Source organism: Kogia breviceps, chromosome 7, assembly GCF_026419965.1.
Source record: "Kogia breviceps isolate mKogBre1 chromosome 7, mKogBre1 haplotype 1, whole genome shotgun sequence".
NCBI classification, from domain to species: domain Eukaryota; kingdom Metazoa; phylum Chordata; class Mammalia; order Artiodactyla; family Physeteridae; genus Kogia; species Kogia breviceps.
In genome coordinates this window covers 8669750-8686595 of record NC_081316.1, presented here as the reverse complement: position 1 = coordinate 8686595, position 16846 = coordinate 8669750, and the positions used below count along the sequence as shown (strand labels likewise).

The 16846-nt window shown below is 58.5% G+C and overlaps 1 protein-coding gene across 18 annotated transcripts in view; it reads right to left on the bottom strand.

Annotated features, from left to right (window-relative positions):
- Window positions 1-16846, bottom strand: part of DGKZ (diacylglycerol kinase zeta) — a 41499-nt gene that overhangs the window by 8425 nt on the left and 16228 nt on the right. For 5 of the 18 annotated variants that reach the window (XM_067037088.1, XM_067037097.1, XM_067037093.1 and 2 more), the window contains exons 2-7: window positions 3492-3600; window positions 3101-3196; window positions 2704-2781; window positions 1440-1496; window positions 969-1037; window positions 20-91 (exon numbers count right to left, since the gene is read on the bottom strand). In XM_067037088.1, the coding sequence (XP_066893189.1) occupies window positions 20-91; window positions 969-1037; window positions 1440-1496; window positions 2704-2781; window positions 3101-3196; window positions 3492-3600 (481 nt within the window). Of the gene's footprint in view, window positions 1-19; window positions 92-968; window positions 1038-1439; window positions 1497-2703; window positions 2782-3100; window positions 3197-3491; window positions 3601-3898; window positions 4652-5461; window positions 5625-7538; window positions 7609-9458; window positions 9637-16846 lie in introns of those variants that run through there. The other 13 variants (XM_067037089.1, XM_067037096.1, XM_067037094.1 and 10 more) reach the window with 8 other exon arrangements.

The window sequence follows — 16846 nt, the reverse complement described above, 5'->3', positions numbered from 1 at the left end:
TAGGGCGAGCAGCACTCACTGCCTGCTTGCACCAGGAGCAGCTGATGGCCACGATCTCCTTGCTGTGGAAGGCGAACTTCTGCTGGAAGCCCTAGGGCACACAGGGTGATGAGGGCACCCGGGACCCGGCCTGGAGCAGCAGACCCAGCCCCTTTCTGGTGCCAACCTTTCTCCACCCAGGGCAATGGAGCACATTTTTTAAAAAATCAAAGAACTGTATAATGAGTCCCTAGGGTAGGGAGGGAGGCTGAGCCAGGTGCCCACAACTCTCTTTAGTTAATTGCGTGACCTGCTGGAAAGGGGTCCACAGCTAACTCCTGCCCGATTCCAATCCCTCCTTCCTGACCCAGGCCCGCCAGGCCCGCCAGGCCCGCCAGCGCACTCTGAAAGCTCTTTATAGGACCGATCACATTCATTCCTGTTCATTCCACACACGTTCCTCGCGGGCCTGCTGTGTGCCCCGCACTGCTGGATACTGAGTGGACGGAGCAAAGAGGGACCTCTCAGAGCCTGAACTTACTGAGGGGGCAGACAAGCAGCAGACAAGAAATAAGTCAACGAAACCACAACTACTGTGGACTGTGCTCAGGAAGCCCCCTGCAGCCTGTCTGGGAGCCACATCCTCCTCTAGGAGGACAGGGACCCGCTACCCAGCTCGGTGCTTGCCACCCGACAGGCCCTAAACAGGCATCTGCTGAGTTCATGAGTGAAGAAGTCTACATGCTTCTCAAAGGGCTCACTCACGACTTCAGGGCAGCCCAGAGACACTGCTCTAGAAGGCTCTCCTCCCTGCTCTCCTGCTCTGCCCAGGGACCTGGCTGTTCTGGAACTGACTGGGCACTGCAGCCAGGCTGAGAGTGAGCCCTGAGACCACGGTCAGTGATGGACGCGCCATGCGAGGCTCAGGGGCCGTAGGGCCTGGGGCCAGTGGGCAACAGTCTGGCCAACTTCCTCGGGCAGGGCCTCACCTTCCCGCAGTGCCGACACTTGCCATCCTGGCGCCGCCTGTGTACCCAGTGGTGCCGCACGAAGGTTGGCTGGCGGAGGAGAGAAGCGTCACCGGAGTAAGTGAGGGGTGGAAGCTTTGAACGTGGCCTGTGCCCCTCGCTATACGAACAGTGAGGGGCAGGGGCTGCAGGACGCTCTCTGCAGTCCTGTGTGTAGGTGAGAAGGGGCTGAAGACTTCTCCCCGTGGCCCGGAGGTCGGGGCTCAGAGGAAGCACAGAGAGAACTGGGAGGCACAGGAGGGAGGCAGTGCCTACCCCTTCTGCGGGCAGGGCCAGCCGGGCCTTCCCCTTTGAGACCCTCAGAGCCTCAGCCCCGCACCTCCCTGGGGCCCAGAGCCGCCCAGAAGGAGCTGAGCCCCTGGTGACACTCTGAAGACACTGCAGAGAGGTCCACTCAGGAAACCTGGGGCCCTCAGTGCCCTGGGCACTTACCTCACGGACGTTCCTGGAGCCTGATTCTCGGAAGGACGGCTTACAGCGGAAATTTATCTGTGAAACATGAAACGATCACCAAAACATCAGAACCTCCCTTCGTGGGGTCAGGCATATGGCCACCCCCGTCAGGAAAGTGTCACTCTGAGGCATCCTCGCAAGGTAGGGATAGCCCCCAATCATCCTGGGAGCCCTGAGAACGCGAGACACCTCTTCTCAGAAGCCCTCCTGCATCCCCGCTCCTCTCCACTAGCCAGGAGTCTTTCCTTCCTCTGCCCAGTGTTCTGGGATGAGGGAGACAGCAAGCTCTGTATCCATCTCTCCCACTAAAACAGCACCAAGGCTTATCCCTCCTATACCTTTCCTCACCCTCCAGCACTCCCAACTCAGGCACGTGCAGGCAACCCAGTTCTTGCTTGCTGACTGGTCCCTGGAGATCGTTAGCTCATTTGTGAAATCCTGGTTTGATTCTCACCTTAGCGGGTGGTGTGATGGGTCTATAGTGCCTGGGGCTACACTGGTTTCTCTTTTCCTAACTGTCCCTGCTTCAGCCTTAGCAGAATTGTAGGGAAGCCTCACACTATGAGTTGGGGGGTACGGGAAGCAGTCCACGTTAGCCGTGTTCATGCCATTCCTAGTCCTACGGGATTTCTCTTATGCTGGTCTGGGTTTCTGCTGCCTGGGGAGCCCTGATGAGCCGTGGCAGCCCTCCCACCCTCTGCCTGGACCCACCCGCCCAGCATTCCTTCTGCCTCTCTCCCTGGAAGCACGCGGCCCAGACATGCTCCCAGCTGCAGACACACCGTGGACAGTGGTCCTTGGGGAAAGGTCTTTACAGTGGCAGCGTGGAGGGGCCAGAGCCAGGCTTCGGGGCCGCACAGGACTGGCCCTGACACAGCTGAGTTTCACAGCTTCAGCAGGGCATGGCCCCTTCTAAGTGTTAGTTTGGGAACTGATAAAATGGTGTCTTGGTCATCACTCATTACTTCATCTGGTTGAGTAACAGTCTACAAGCCCCACTCTGTGCCAGGCTTGTTCTGGGCACTGGGGTCACAGTAACAAATAAAGGGGGAGAGCCAGGATGCAAATGCAGCCATTTCAGCTCCAGGGTCCTTGGCTCTTCACCACTACGCGCACTGGGGTACCCCCGGCAGGTGATGTTTGTGTAACGTGAAAATGCGTGTACAGATACGCATGTGTGTGCACTGGGAGGGCTTTAGCACCCAAAGGGGAGGGGCTGGAGAGCCTGAGCAACCACACTCACCTTCTCGAGCTGTTCAATGCAGGGGGTGTGCACCACAATCTTGCAAGCTGCACACTTTCTCCGGGACACTGATTTCTGCTGCAGGAAAGAGAGGACCCCTGAGGCACCAGGTAACTCCATCCGGGCTGCTGCCCCGGGGCAGGCAGGGAACTCCTGGCACCTGCCCCAGCACAGCTGCCCACGGTTTGCACCGGGAAGCCCCAGCCCTGGCATCAGGACACAGCCCCACTCCTCTCACCATCCTCAGGCAGCCCACCGCAGGGGTGCTTAGGTGAGAGCCTTGTTTCCACTTTCCGCTGGAAGGGCAGCAGCCTGTCAGGCCCGCAGGAGTCGGCCCACAGGCGTCTAGACCTGGCTCCACCACCAGGGGGCAGTGTGCCGCACAGAGCTCACTCACCAGCATCTTGGCTACACAGTACTGCTCTCCAACATAGCAGAAGTCCCCGGACACGTTGGTCTCAAACCAGATGTGTTCCCCATACGTCGCTGACTCCTAGACCACAGGATGAGCACGCTTAGTGCACCCCTGCCCTGCCCGACCAACCCTCCCTCTCCCAATACAAACCTGCTCCAGCTGCCACAATCTACTTTGCTCCATCCTGTTTTCCCCACTGTCCCTTGGCTTTAAGGCTTGGCTCAAACGTGGCCACGCAAGGTCTGCCCTGACCCCACAGGCCCACGGGCTCTTCTCGCAGCTGCCCACAGTACCCCCAACCCGACTGCTCCCGCGGCCCGGAGCCCGGCAGGGGCTGGTCCTCATTTGCCCCTTGCAGCTCCCGGCCACTCACGCTCCAGTCCACAGTGCTCCGGATCTGGCGCTCAGGCTCACCGCGCGGGGCCCCAGGAGCAGGAGGAGGGGGTGCCAGGTGCTGGAGGCCTGACTTGGTGATGGCTTTCCTACAGAAAAGGAGATAGCTGAGGCTAGCTGAGCACTCGGCCACTCAGGGCTTCATTCCCCTCACCTGGGATCTTTGCCCTCACCGTGACCTCAACACCGGGTCAAGACAGGGAGGGTGACAGGGAGGGCAGAGGATGCCCTAAGGCAGCCCAGGACTCTGAGAGGATCCCCGAGGAGGCTGAGCCCTCCTCAGGGTCCTGCTGCCTTCCCAGCATGGCTCCGAGCTCTTCCCGAGCCGGGGGCCCCTCAAGCCAGCCCCCGGAGGCCACTCGCCCTGCTGGCTGCAGCTATACCTACGCAAGCAGGGCACTCCAGGTCTGGGGTCCGGCTGACTTGCGCCGCAGGGCTACCTGGCGTCTGCGGGACAGCGGGCGCACGCAGGCAGGCAACCCGGGGCCAGCTGCGGTGCCCGAGGCTCTTCGGCCCCCCAGGCTGAGGTGCTGGCCTGAGGGCCGCTGCTGGCTGAGGGGCCGGTAGTAACCGTGCAGGCCCCAGAGGGCGTGGTCTTTCACCACGTCAGCGGGCAGCAGGTGAGAGGAGGCCCGGCGCCGGCGCCAGCGGGGAATGGGCAGCAGGGGCAGGGCTCCCCGATGTGGGGATGACCCCGGTCTCTTGGTGCCTGGCTGGGTGGCCATCAATGACGCAACTGTCACATCCTCCTCCTGGACGCCCCCCTCCTCATCCATGCCCACGAGCCCGGCCAACAGCAGGGGTGCGCCCAGACGCGGGGCCCCAACAGCGGCAGGCTGCAGGGCGGGCACCTCATCCACGGTGAAGCGGGGGTTGCAGGCGGGGGGCGCGGTGCTGGAGCGCCGGCGGCTGGAGCGCCGGGCCCCCATCCCGCAGCCCAGGAGGCAGCCCTGCAGCTGTGGGCTGGAGCGGCGCCGCTGGACCAGCAAGGAGGAGGCCTGCCCTGCAGGCGAGCGGCGCCGGGCCTTGCCCGTGGGCAGCCCCACGCCGCCGGGCCGCCTCTGCCCCTCTCCAGGGCCTGGTGCCTTCCGCCGGAAGTGTCTCCTAAAGAAGGTCTCCATGGCAGGGGCAGGCGGGTGGCTGTTGGGTAGAGACCGGGAGCGTGAGGAGCTGGGCCAGGCCACGGCACATCCTGTGCCCGGGAGCCCGTCACAGCCTCTGCCCTTTGAGCACAGAAGGGACACTTGGGAGGCATGGGGGCGGCGTCTGTGGCCTCTGAACTCCGTAAACGGGTGCCTGAGGGTGCCAGAGGATCCAGCAGGGAGCCTGCGCTCATCACTGCTGGACACACTAGCGCTCTTCCCAGTTCCGTCCCTGTGCGGCCCCAGGAGTACTGGGCAGGAGGGGCCGCCAGCTACCCATCTGGTTCCCCTGTCCAGGCACCATGATCCACCAAGCTCTGGCCTAAAGGACTTTGAGCCCCTTGCCTGAAGCTGATGGAAAAGAAAAGAAAAAAGAAAGTGGAAGCCTGGAGCCGACCTAGACAGACTGAGGGGTTGAGGGCAAGGCTTTTCCTCTCCTTAGGCCTTTGTTTTGCCACCAACACAGGGCAGGTGAGGCTTAGGTGTCCCCTCCTGGAACATGGCACAAACCGAGCCATGGTAAGAAAATGAGGCTCTCTGAAGAGAAATTCAGTCCTGATACAACCCCCTGACTTGCGGTCAGGCTGACAGCGGCCCTAGAAATGGAGAGGATCTGACGTCTGCCTTGGGGATTGAAGGCCCTGGGGAACTAAGGCCCCCGAAAACTGGAGAGGCAGCTGCACAGGGAGAGAAGCCGCCAGGGGGACTTTGTGTGGGAAGCCGCAAGAGCCACGAGATGCCTCTGGGCTCTGGGTGCGTGTGTGCTCTTGCCCTGAGGGGCTGACAGTAAGAACTTTCCTGGTCTTACCTTTCTGAAGAGGCACAGTATGGACATTCCACGCGTGAAAGTGCTGGATGATGTCGGAAAACCCTTCCAGCTCTGCTGCTGAGGAAGCCCATGAACTGCACCTTGACCTGGGGGCCAATGCTCGAAGCCCAAACGCTGAGAATTCCAGACACTAAGCTACCCAGAGCTCCCTCCTGCAGGAGCCTTGGGGACCACCCTTGCTCAAGCCATCCTCCCTTGACCTGGTCTGAACACAGGCTCCGCTTCCTTTGCCAGCTCACCTACCCCCCGCCGCCCCTTCTGTGCAGGCGGCTGGGAGCACCTGTGCCCTCACCTCCCCCTGACAGTGCGGGAGGGTCAGGAAGCCTGGTATGCTTCAGGGGGGCAATGCCTCCAGAATTCCCAGGGACACCTGTGTCCTGCCATCAAGTACTCTCTTGGGCCCTGGCAGCCACAGGGAGGTCTCAGTCACGGCCATGGGACACCTGCCTGGGGCTGACAGGAGAGATACTTCTGCTAGCTGAGGGCCTCTGAGAGAGGGTGGGAGCCCTGGACAAAAGGTGGAAGATGATGGCTCTGAGGAATCAGGGCTGGGCTGCATGTCCAGCGCCTACTCCTTCCATCCACCACCCCCACCCTTGATTTGCTACTGCCCTGTGGGTCCGGGCAGGCAGTGTCAGGCAGGGCCCTGGATGGCTGTGGAGGTGCTGACATGGAGGCACCCATGCCTGGAGAAGCAGTGCTCGGGTCTGCCCAGCTCCGGGTCCACCAGCCTCTGCAGGTGACAGGGAGAAAGGCAGGAGGGATCTTGGCTTCCTCCTAAAGTCAATGCCATCACGGCTTACGTCTACTGAGTGCCCACCTGTAACAGGCACGGTTCTAAGCCCTCTGCAAACATGCGTACCATTTTATAAACCACAGCACCCCAGGGACTTCCCTGGTGGCGCAGTGGTTAAGAATCCGCCTGCCATTGAAGGGGACACGGGGTCAAGCCCCGGTCCGGGAAGATCCCACATGCCATGGAGCAACGAAGCCCGTGCGCCACAACTACTGGGCCTGAGCTCTAGAGCCCACGAGCCACAACTACCGAAGCCCGCGCGCCTAGAGCCCGTGCTGCGCAACAAGAGAAGCCACCGCAACGAGAAGACCACGCACCGCAGCAAAGAGTAGCCCCCGCTCGCCGCAACTAGAGAAAGCCCGCGCACAGCAACGAAGACCCAACGCCGGCCAAAAATAAACAAATAAATAAATAAGTAAAATTTAAATAAATAAATAAACACAGCATCTTAAAGAATAGATACCGTACCATGCCCCATCCCTCATGGGAGACTGCGGAGGTAACTCGCCCAAAGTGCACAGCTAGTCTGTGCGGAGCCACTGCTGGAACTTGCCTCTACCTGAGCCCCAAAGCCCGCGCCCCAGAGACGCGGCAGAGAGCAGGGCCTCCCCCGCTGGGCCACGAGCTGGGACTAAGGTGGGGTGGGGGAGAGGGAAGGGAGCCGTGATAAGGACAGCAGCGGTCCCGTTTACCCATCACCTGCTATGCGACAGGCCCTGGGCTAAGGGCTTGCGTTTATCATCTCGTCTGATCCTCAATACCGCCACCTCCTGAGGCAGGCAGGGTCCATGGCTCCGTTACAGAGAGGAGGAAGCAGGCCAGACGAGGCGCGGTGACGCGCTCCAAGATCACTCGGCTGGTCAGTGGCAGGGCTGGGACCTGAACCCAGGGCTGCCTGACGCAGGGTCTGCTCTGCACCCAGGGAGAGGAGCCTAAAGGCCCAGCTGCCCACGGCCCAGGGCACCGTCCTGCCAGCACTGGCCCAGGGTGTCGGCTTTCCCTGCCCGCCTGGTCAGGCCGCCCTATGACAGCTGCCCAGCCTGGAGGAGATTAGTCAGCTGAACACACCGCCTGACGCGAGTGTCACCCAGACAACAAAAGGCCACAGTCACCGGTGGTGGTGGTGGTGGGGGGGGTGCAGCAGTTGCTCTCTGGGTGGCATGAGGGCTGGACCCCGCCTGCTGCCCCAGACCCACGACAAGAGGCGCCGGGAGGACGAGGTCGCCCGCACATCCGCCTCACGACACAGGGGCCACTTACAGGTGCTCCCCTACCGCGTTCGAGCCCACACGCTGCCCCGGGGTCTCCTCAGGAGCCTGACGGTGCGCTCACTGCGAGCGGGGCGGGGCCGGCTAGGCCAGCCTGGCCTCGTGTGGCCCTGTGCAAAGCCCCTCCCTCACGGGCCGCAGTCTCCTCGTTGGTCCAAGGAGGCGGTCAGCTGGCCGACCTGACACCTTGTGACAAGCTCTCCTCTAAGGCACCCACTCCTCTACGCTCCCAACACACCCTCCCCCCAGGCCCCACGCTTCCTCTTCCTTCCGTCTCCATAGAAACCTGCGTCCTCCGGTCAGCAGTGGCCCGACTCCTGACTTCCTGTCGCTGCGGAGGCTCCCCCTGAGTCTGCTCAGAAGCCCAGCCTGGTCTCAGGCCCGTCCCAGCCTCTGGGCGCGGAGCCTCTCCCCACAGCACAGCTCCGAGCGGCAGCTTCTTGTCACCTCACGCTCTGTCACCTCCCACATAGCACACGGTACGTGTAGCGGTCACCGGAGGACGCCCCACAGGGCTCTAGTACCAGCGGCGGAGCACACATGGCTGCCCCTCAGCCTCCCGGTGGGGGACCTGGGGTAATCCTGTCACACCCGAAGGGGACAGAGCGGGAAAGGACTCACGGGCCCTGTCGACTGGCTGCTGGGAGCCCGGGGAGGACAGAGGATGCGACAGGGAGACACGCACAGCGGGGGCTGGCCATGCACCCCTGGTGGACAGCACCAAGTGGGGCTGCAGGTGGCCAAGCTAAGGCAGCTGCCGGGGGTGAGTGGACACAAGTGCCCCGGCTTCATCGGCGACTGGCTAGGAAGGACAGGACCCCCGGCCTCCCAGCCACACTGTCTCACACCCTGTTAGCTTCAAGTGGAAAAGCCCGTGAGCCTTGGCATCCTATATCTGCCACTGCTTTCCTGGGCTGACCAACTAACCTTTCCGGGTCTCAATTTTCTTATCTGCCAAATGGGATGAAATGACCTAGTTTAGGGGGTTTGACATAAGGGAGGTTCGGATGAGATAATGGTAGAAAGAGAGGAGGGGCAGGGCAGGGCCTATGCCTACAGCAGACACCAGGGCGTGCGGAGGGTGCCACCTCCTGGGGTCTGTCTTTGCCCACGGTGGGGGTGGGAACCTGGAAGGGGAAGCTGGAGATCCCGGGACGGTCACCCCCCACCCCCTGAGGAACAGAGCCCGGCAGCCAGAGCCGCGTGGGTGTCTGCTCCTGCTGTGACGAATGCCCTCTGCCCCTGGCACCAGGCCTGGCCCCCGGGGACCCCTCTGCTTCCAGAGGTGCTCGCACAGGCCGCCCTGTGGGATTCGGCCAGAGCGCCCGTCCCATGCTGTGGACGGGCCCCTCACGCCCCTCTTCCCGGTGCAGGCTGGGAATGGTGCAATGTGGCCCCATTTCCAGCAGCCCCAGAGCCGGGGCCTGGAGTTGCTTCCCCACCGCCTGCTGCTCAGAAGCCACCTCTAGCTGCTTTGCTCCCACGGCCCTGAGACTGAGGTCGGAGGGGAGGAGACAGGGACGGCTGGAAAAGGGGCCTGCCTGGGGCTGGTGAGGCAGGGTTCCCAGCTCTCTGTTCACTAAAAGGATCCTGCCCAAACCAAACCAAGTCAGAATGCACAGGGGGGAGAGGTGGCCCAGGGCTGCATGGCAAAGGAGGCGACCAGGCCAGTCATGTCTACCTCGACGAGGTCCTGCCCTGGCTCGGGGACAGGAGCTCGTACCGGAGCTCGGCCGGCCTACGCTTTGCAGGTCCCTTTCCGTCAGCTTCAGGAGCCTCGACCGGGGATGGTGGTGCCCCGGGGATGGTGGTGCCCGGGCCCACCCTGATCCACCCCTCCCCGGGCCCACCCAGACAGATCCAAGAGGGAGGAAGCAGAAGGCAAGGAAGGGTTGAGGCGAGCCCCTTTGACCTGGTCTGGGAGGCAGGGCGGCAGGCAGGAGGTGGGCCAGCGGGCGGGGGCGGGGGTCCCAGGGGGCAGGCGAGCCCCGGCTCTGGCTCCGGCTCTGGCTCCGGCTCTGGCTCCGGCTCTGGCTCCAGCTCCGGCTCCAGCTCCGGGCCAGCCTCCGGCTGAGCAAGTCCTAGTTTGGGGAGTGAGCTGCTGTGGCTGCTCCCCTGCCCCCTCCCCCTCGCCACCCTCCTCCCCCACGCCTGAGGCAGCCGTTATGAAAATAACCCTATCGGTAAGCGACTGCACTTCCTCTCTCAGCAGGGCAAGCAGGCGGCAGTGGGCGGGCACGCGCGCACACACACGCACACACACACACACACACACACACGCGCGCGCGCACACACACGCACGCACGCACGAGCCTCGCCTCCTGGCTCCTCTTCCCAAAGTCCCCAGGGGCCGGCTGAGCAACAGCTCAGTAGCCTCCCCTCCACGCGGCCCCCAGTACAGCTCAGCCCCTGCCTCAGCTCCTGGAGGGCTGGGGGGAGAAGAGGCGGGTCACCCTACACCCTCTCGCACCCACTGGACAGGTTTTCCGGGGTCTGGGGAAAGCATCTGAGACAGCTAAGCACCGGCTGCAGACAAAATAACCACAAAAATAAGTATCTATGGAGTGTTTCACAACTTACTAAGCACTTTTTCACAAGCATTGCCGGACAGGCGGCTTGTAATTCCCCTGTGCAAGTGGCATTCTGCTCCCAGCGGAACCCCCAGGGCACCTGAGGCTCACGGAGGCCCGTGACTACCCACAGCTCAGAAGTGGCTGAGCGGAGCCTCCTGATCCTGGGTTTCCCAGCCCTGCCAAGGGGGACTGTCAAATCCAGAAGAAAGCCAGCCCATGTCACCCCCATCCTGCCTAGAACGCCACCCCTCCGTTAACACTCCTAGCCCCTAGGATCTAGAGTGGCAGCTCTCAAACATCCTGGTCCCAGGACCCCCTTACACTCTTAAAAATTACTGAAGCTCCCCAAACGGTTTTGTTTATGGGAGTTATAGCTATTAACATTGACCATATTAGAAACTAAAACAGAAATATTTAAAATACTATTTATTCATTTGTTGAAAAACAATAAACCCAGTAACTGTTAATAGAAATAACATACTTTTATGAAAAATAAACTATCTTCTAAAATAAAAAAGTAGTGAGAAGGGTGGCATGTTTTAATTTTTGCAAATTTCTCATGTCTTGCTTAATAGAAGACAGCTAGATTCTAATATCTGCCTTTGCAGTCAATCTGTTGTGATATGTTGTTTCGGTAGAAGTACATGAAAAAAATTCTGCCTCACACTGACAATTAGTTAGAGAAGGAAGGAGTATTTTAATAGCCTTTTCACACAATTATGGATATTCTTCTCTGCTACTACACCAAAATATGACAAGTGGTAGTTTCTTAAAGGTTAGTGGCTACGTGGAATCTGAACTTTTCACTGGTCTGTCTTGCATTCTGAATTTTGAAACATCAAGCATAGGTCATTGGAATATATTGGTTTACTGAGTTAGGCAGATCTCCACACACTGGAACAAAGTTTCCAAAATTTTAATTTTCACTCAAATTTTATCAATAGCAACAAATACTGATACTGTTTTTGAAGTGACAAGCTCACTTCATTCATTTCTGAAAAAACGTCTGCTAAATATAAAATCTGAAGAGTTCTGTCTGTCGTCAGGTGTTCTTTCAAGTTTAAATGGTGTTCCTTAAAAAAAAAAAAAAAGTGAGGAGTAGGGCTTGCAACTCAGTCACAAAAGTGCTTTTTCAAGACAGCCATCAGAGCTTGGTTTGCAGCAAAAGTGCCGTATGTATATTTCACATTTCTTCACACAGAACTTTTAAAAAAGTGTACTCAAGGATCTAGGCTTTCGAAGATTAACATATTTACTGCATTTTTGCTGTTGTGAGTGTGAAGAATACAACGGCTACAAGTTTATGTTGAGGCCACTGCCTTTGTCTGTGCTGAGGCTCCAGTAGTTTTACCCGCCGTTGCTTTTATACAATGAGTACAAGTATCAACACGGTGAGAAGGACACAAACTAGGGCAGCTCTGAAAGTATTATTACGAAAACAGTTTTGACCTCAACCATCCCCTGAAAGGGTCAAGGGCAACCCCAGGACCGTACTTTGGGAACCACTGATTCAGAATGAATTCTAAATCCTCTAGCCTAGCAAACGTGGCTTCTGCAATGTGGCACTAACTCAGCTTCCTATGCCTTGATACAACCCTTGGTGCTAACCAACGCACCTTATTCTCTGCCCCCTAATCTGGCTGAGTCCAAGCTCACTGCTGTGTCCTTGCACATGGCATACCTTCTGCCTGGAATACCGGCCTCCTTCCTCACCTCGTATCAAAATCCCACCTGCTCACAGCGGCCCCAGCCAAGAGTACCTCACTCTCACTGATGACTCCACACCACCCATCTGGCTCCTCTGCCATGGGACCCCTGGAAGTCCTGATTCTCTCCAATCCACATGCCTCATTCCCCCACCCACCAGACAAGCTCCTGGGGGGGCCAGGGGCCAGATCTAGTGCATCTAGGCAGCCCAGCACGGTGTCTGGCAGTGAGTCCAGTGTTTACCGCTGATCGGCTGAGGAGGAAGGAACAGGGAATTCCGTCGGGGAGGGACCAGAGCCGTAAGGGGAAGAGAAGGGCTTCCTCCACCTCGGGTACCGCACCCGAGGGCTGACCACAGGGCCCAGGCTACTTCTCTTTGCTGGGCACAGGGGGATGGCAGCAGCCTTTGTTGTAGCAATTGGCCTCCTCTCCTCTCCCGAGGACCCAGAGAGTGACAGCTGAGGCTCCTTTCCGGGCTGGGTACCACTGCCCACTCCATGTTCTCCAAGGCTTTCCTTATGAAACCTGGCAACAGGGTTTGGTGACATGAAGTCACAGGCGAAGATGTGGGCAAGGAGGGGAGAGGAGCGGCTGCGTCAGATGCCGGAGGGGGGCCAGGCCAGGACCCCAGCTCTGAGCTCCTTGCTGAAACATACCCAGTCTCTCTCCTTCTATCCCGAGTCCCTGTCTCAGGGTCTGGCTCCTGGTAGGCCCTGGAGAAATGCTTGTGGAATTAATGACCGACTCATGCCTTTAGAGACTCCCTTCCAAACCATCCTCCCACGGCCACCCTAATTCATCCTGAAGTGTCCACGTATCCTTCCATGGCTCTCTGCTGTCAGGGAACAGAATGCAAAGACCTGGGCCTGACAGTCAACAGGCTTCTTGGCCTCCTCTCCCATCTCGCTTTCTTATTTTTTACATTTTACTTGACAAATACATAACTCACTCTGTGCCAGACACCGTCCTAAGTGTTTTCCAAATACTAACTCACTTCATTTCATAAAAAGTAATAGTAGTATCTCCCCGTTTTACACATTAGAAAACCGAGGCGCAAAGAGATGAAACAACTGGCCTGGGATCACGCAGCTGCTAAGTGGCAGGGCTGGGATCCCAACCTAGGAGTCTGCTCCGGGTCTGTGCTCTCAACCCCTCACTCTACCTCTAGATGCTTCTGTCAAGCAACGCACAGGGGTCTCTTCCTGCCTGTTTGTGTGGCACCTGACAGTCTCTTCCTCTGCTCGGTGAACTCTCTTCCTCTCATCTTTTCAGAGCTGGCTCAGCTATCGGCTCTGCCGGAAAGTTCTCCCCAGCCTCCTCTCCTGGGCGCTAGCTGCTCCCGCGCTCAGGCCCCCTCTTGGTTGTTCTGGGCCGTCAGCGCTGGTCTGCAGCTTGGCATCCCCCGCCAGACCGTGTGCCCCCGGGACCGTGTGTTACTCGTAATTGCATCCCCAGGGTCTAGAAGTGCTGGATGTGGTCTGAAGAGTGAATGGAGGGAAAAGTGAACGGTCCAGGCTCAGCCTCGAGGATCACGCTGGGAGCAGAGGGCTCTGGGCCAGTGCAGTGACCCAGCGGCTGGCCAGTTCGGGAGGCCTCCCTGCCAGCCTTGGGTGGACATGTAGCTGGTGTGGGCTGAGCTCCTGTATCTCAGAGGCACACAGTGAAATCGATCCCAGATGGGAATGCCGATACGTCTCCCTCCGAGCCTCCCAACACCTTGTTGGGAGCGTTATGAAGGCCCTGCTGGCCCTCACGTCCCTCTTCTCTTGTGACTGGTCCCTCCTGTTGCCTTCTCCTGTGTCTGCAGCAGGCTCCCGCTCCCCGTCTGCCGGGAGCAGCATCCCCCCGTATCCCTCATTCAAAATTTAACTCCCCCTCTGACTCTTCTCACCAAGTTGCTCCCTCCTCCATCTACCAGAAGATCTTCTTAGAATCAGCTGTCAGCCCCCAGGGCCCCACTCGGCCTCCCGGGCTTCATGCACTCCACACAGGGTTTTGTTTTTTATTTTTTTCCTGCCTCGAAGACAGAAAATGTGCCTCCAATCTCCCTGAGAGGTCACAGGGGTCAAAGGTGCTTTCCGAGGATTTGGACTCAACGGTCCAGAGGTGTCCTGCCTCTGGCCGGCTGTGCAACCGCAAGCTGAGTCTCTTACCCTGGCTGGGCCTCAATTTCCTCATCAGATTAATGAGGATAATACCACCTTGTCTTCCTCATGGGATATTGCAGGCTTGAAAGGGAAAGTGTTCACGGTAACCCATTCCTCAGTTTACCAAAACGTTAAAGACAGAAAAATAACTCCAGAGGCCTAAAAATTAGGACAACCACTTTCGTGCACAATTCGGCTACGACTATCTAAGCTGAAGATTCACTGCTCTGTAACCAAGCGCTGGCGGACAGAACGCACGAGGAGCCGTGTCCCAGCACAGCCCCTGAAGGACTACGTGCAATGGCAAAAAAACCACCAACAACCTAAATGTCCGTCAACAGTTACAAAAAGGAATGGTACATGGCAGTTAAATCTCTAAAACAACGTGGAGGAAAAAACCTAAATTCAGAACACGTACAATACACCATTTAACTCAAGGGCAAAGCCATACAGAACAGTACTATGTGTTACTATGGATGCATACATACATACACAGGAAAAAAAAAATCTTAAAAACAGGCACGAGAATATAAACACCCAAATCAGGATTGTCGTTTCTTCTGGGGAGGGAGACAAGGAGGCCTCCATCTCTGTCTAAGGCAAATATGGCATAATGGTAAGATCTCACCAAGCTAAGTGGTAGGTATTAACGTTATTCTGTATACTTTCCTCATGGCAAATACTTAATGCTTTTCAAAAGATTTTTAAGTATTAAAAAAAAAAAAGGCCCCGAGAGGGAGAACAGCTTCCGGGGGTTGCCCTGGGTCCCCCATGGGTGCATTTCAGCAGTGGCATGGAGCCTCAAGTATCCCTTACACTGTCTCCTGGTAGGAACCCCACATCTGTGGGGCCGGAAGGAAGGTCTCACCCGAAAGGATGCCTTTCAGAGGAGGGCGAGTGGCTGACAGGTTGCGTCAGTGGGGTGTCTGCGTGGGCTAGGGCCCCCTTTCACAACCAGCCCCCGCCCCAGCAAAATGTCAGCAAGCTGGGGAAGGGGGGCGGAGAGACAGGCAAGCTGTTAACCCGCAAGATGCTGCAGCGTGGGCGGCGCAGGCCCAGGCTCCTAGACAGCTATTTTGGTTCAGCCCTGGCAGGGGAGAGGCCTCTCTGTGGGAGCTCTGAACTGGCGCTAGGCCAGGTGCAAGCGGTGGGGAGGTCTCCACAGTGGAGAGAGCTCGGGGCCCTGCCTCTCCCTTCAGACCTCTCACCATGAGGCCCGGTGTGCTGTGCTCTCCTCAACACCTCTCCCCAGGCCACAGGCCACCCACTGCCTCCAGGGTGACATCTGGGGCTCCGAAGAACACGTCCCTTGAGTCGTCTGCTCCCTGCACTTTGAAAGCAAGATGAAAGGCCCCAGACTTGCTCCTCCACTCCAGACCCAGCCAGGGAGCCACGTGACATCCTCCTTACCACCCGAGTCTCCCTACCCAAGGGTCTCCACCCCCCCCACCCCCGCTCAGCCTTGCTCCCCCTGAGGCTAGGATCCTGGTGGCAGTTCTCCCTTGGGGTTGGGGCACAGATCATTTCAAGGGCCTCACTTTACTCCCACACAAGACAAAGATCTCTCAATTTCAAGGGGGTTCAAGCACTTAAACCCCTTCTTAGGCTCTACCAGTTTGGTGATGGGAAAATAAAAGAATAGAAGAAAGGAGTGCTAGTAAGTAGAGCAGCCTGGCGTTATGAAAAGATACTTGGGTTTGGGCTCCAGCGTAAGCTGCGTGATCCTGGGCCAGGCCCCTGACCTCGCTGAGCCTTGGTGTCTCATCTGTAAAATGGGAATAAAATCAACTACAAGGTTGTTCAGAGGATTACATGAAATGGATGGATTTACAAGCTTCTGGCAACCGTTAATGGCCAGAGAAAGGTGAGCTGGCATGGCACATCCCCTGCATCCAGATGAGTGTAAGAGGGGTGGCAGGTGGCAGTGCTCATCTCCTCGGCCTCTCCCTCCTCTACCCTCTACCTGGGCCACAGAGCCCTCGGCCTCATCAAACCTGCTCTGCACCACCTAACCATGCCTCTGGTGTCTCAGCCGAGGAAGGGGGCAGACGAGGAACGACGGCAGAATGATAGCTCCTCAAGGGCATCTGGTCACCGCTCTGGCCTGCCCTCTTCCACCTGAAACTGCCTTCCAAGACTCCCACCTGTGACGGGAGTGCCAGGCGGGCCCGGTGCTGAGAACCGCGGGGTGGGAAGCCACACGGCAGCCCTATGTGAGGATGATATCCTAAGGGTATCAGGGGCTCCCACACGTGAAGCACAGAGGAAGCAGTTCAGGGGGGCAAGAAATGAGGGCCTGGCATCACCCAGAGGTGCACTCTGCTAGTCTCGCCCAGGAGTGAGGGGAGACCGTGAGCCCGGATGCAGGTGCAGGGCTTGCTCCCTCCTGCCCACGCTGCCCCGCCCCCCATGCGGACCTAGAGAATTACTCAGGTGGCGGCAGGGGGGAGGGGAGGTGGAGGGCAGGTCGGAAGGTGCCTGCTGAGGATTTCTCAGAAAGCAGGGAAGCCTTTGGGGTCCTGTGATGTGGCACAAACTGACACGCTCCTGGAGTTAGGGGGCTGGCACTGAAGTCCCAGATAAGCCCTAGTTAGCTGTGAGACCTCAGCTCAGTCAAGGTCAACGCACTGGACCTCAATCTTCAGAGAGGGGGAGAGGTCGGGCCGGGTGGCGTGGAAGCTCACGCCCAGCCTGCCTTCGGCCGCAGCCAGAGCATCAGGTAGCTCAGCGGCGGGGGTCTGGCGGGTCCACCCACAGCAGGCCTGTGGTTCAAGTGGACGGACGGCAGCAAAGGGACTCTCCCCTCTCACGGCCCCACCGTGGCAGCTGTCGCCCCCTTGTGTCGCTCTAGCGACACCACAGGGCGAGTTTCC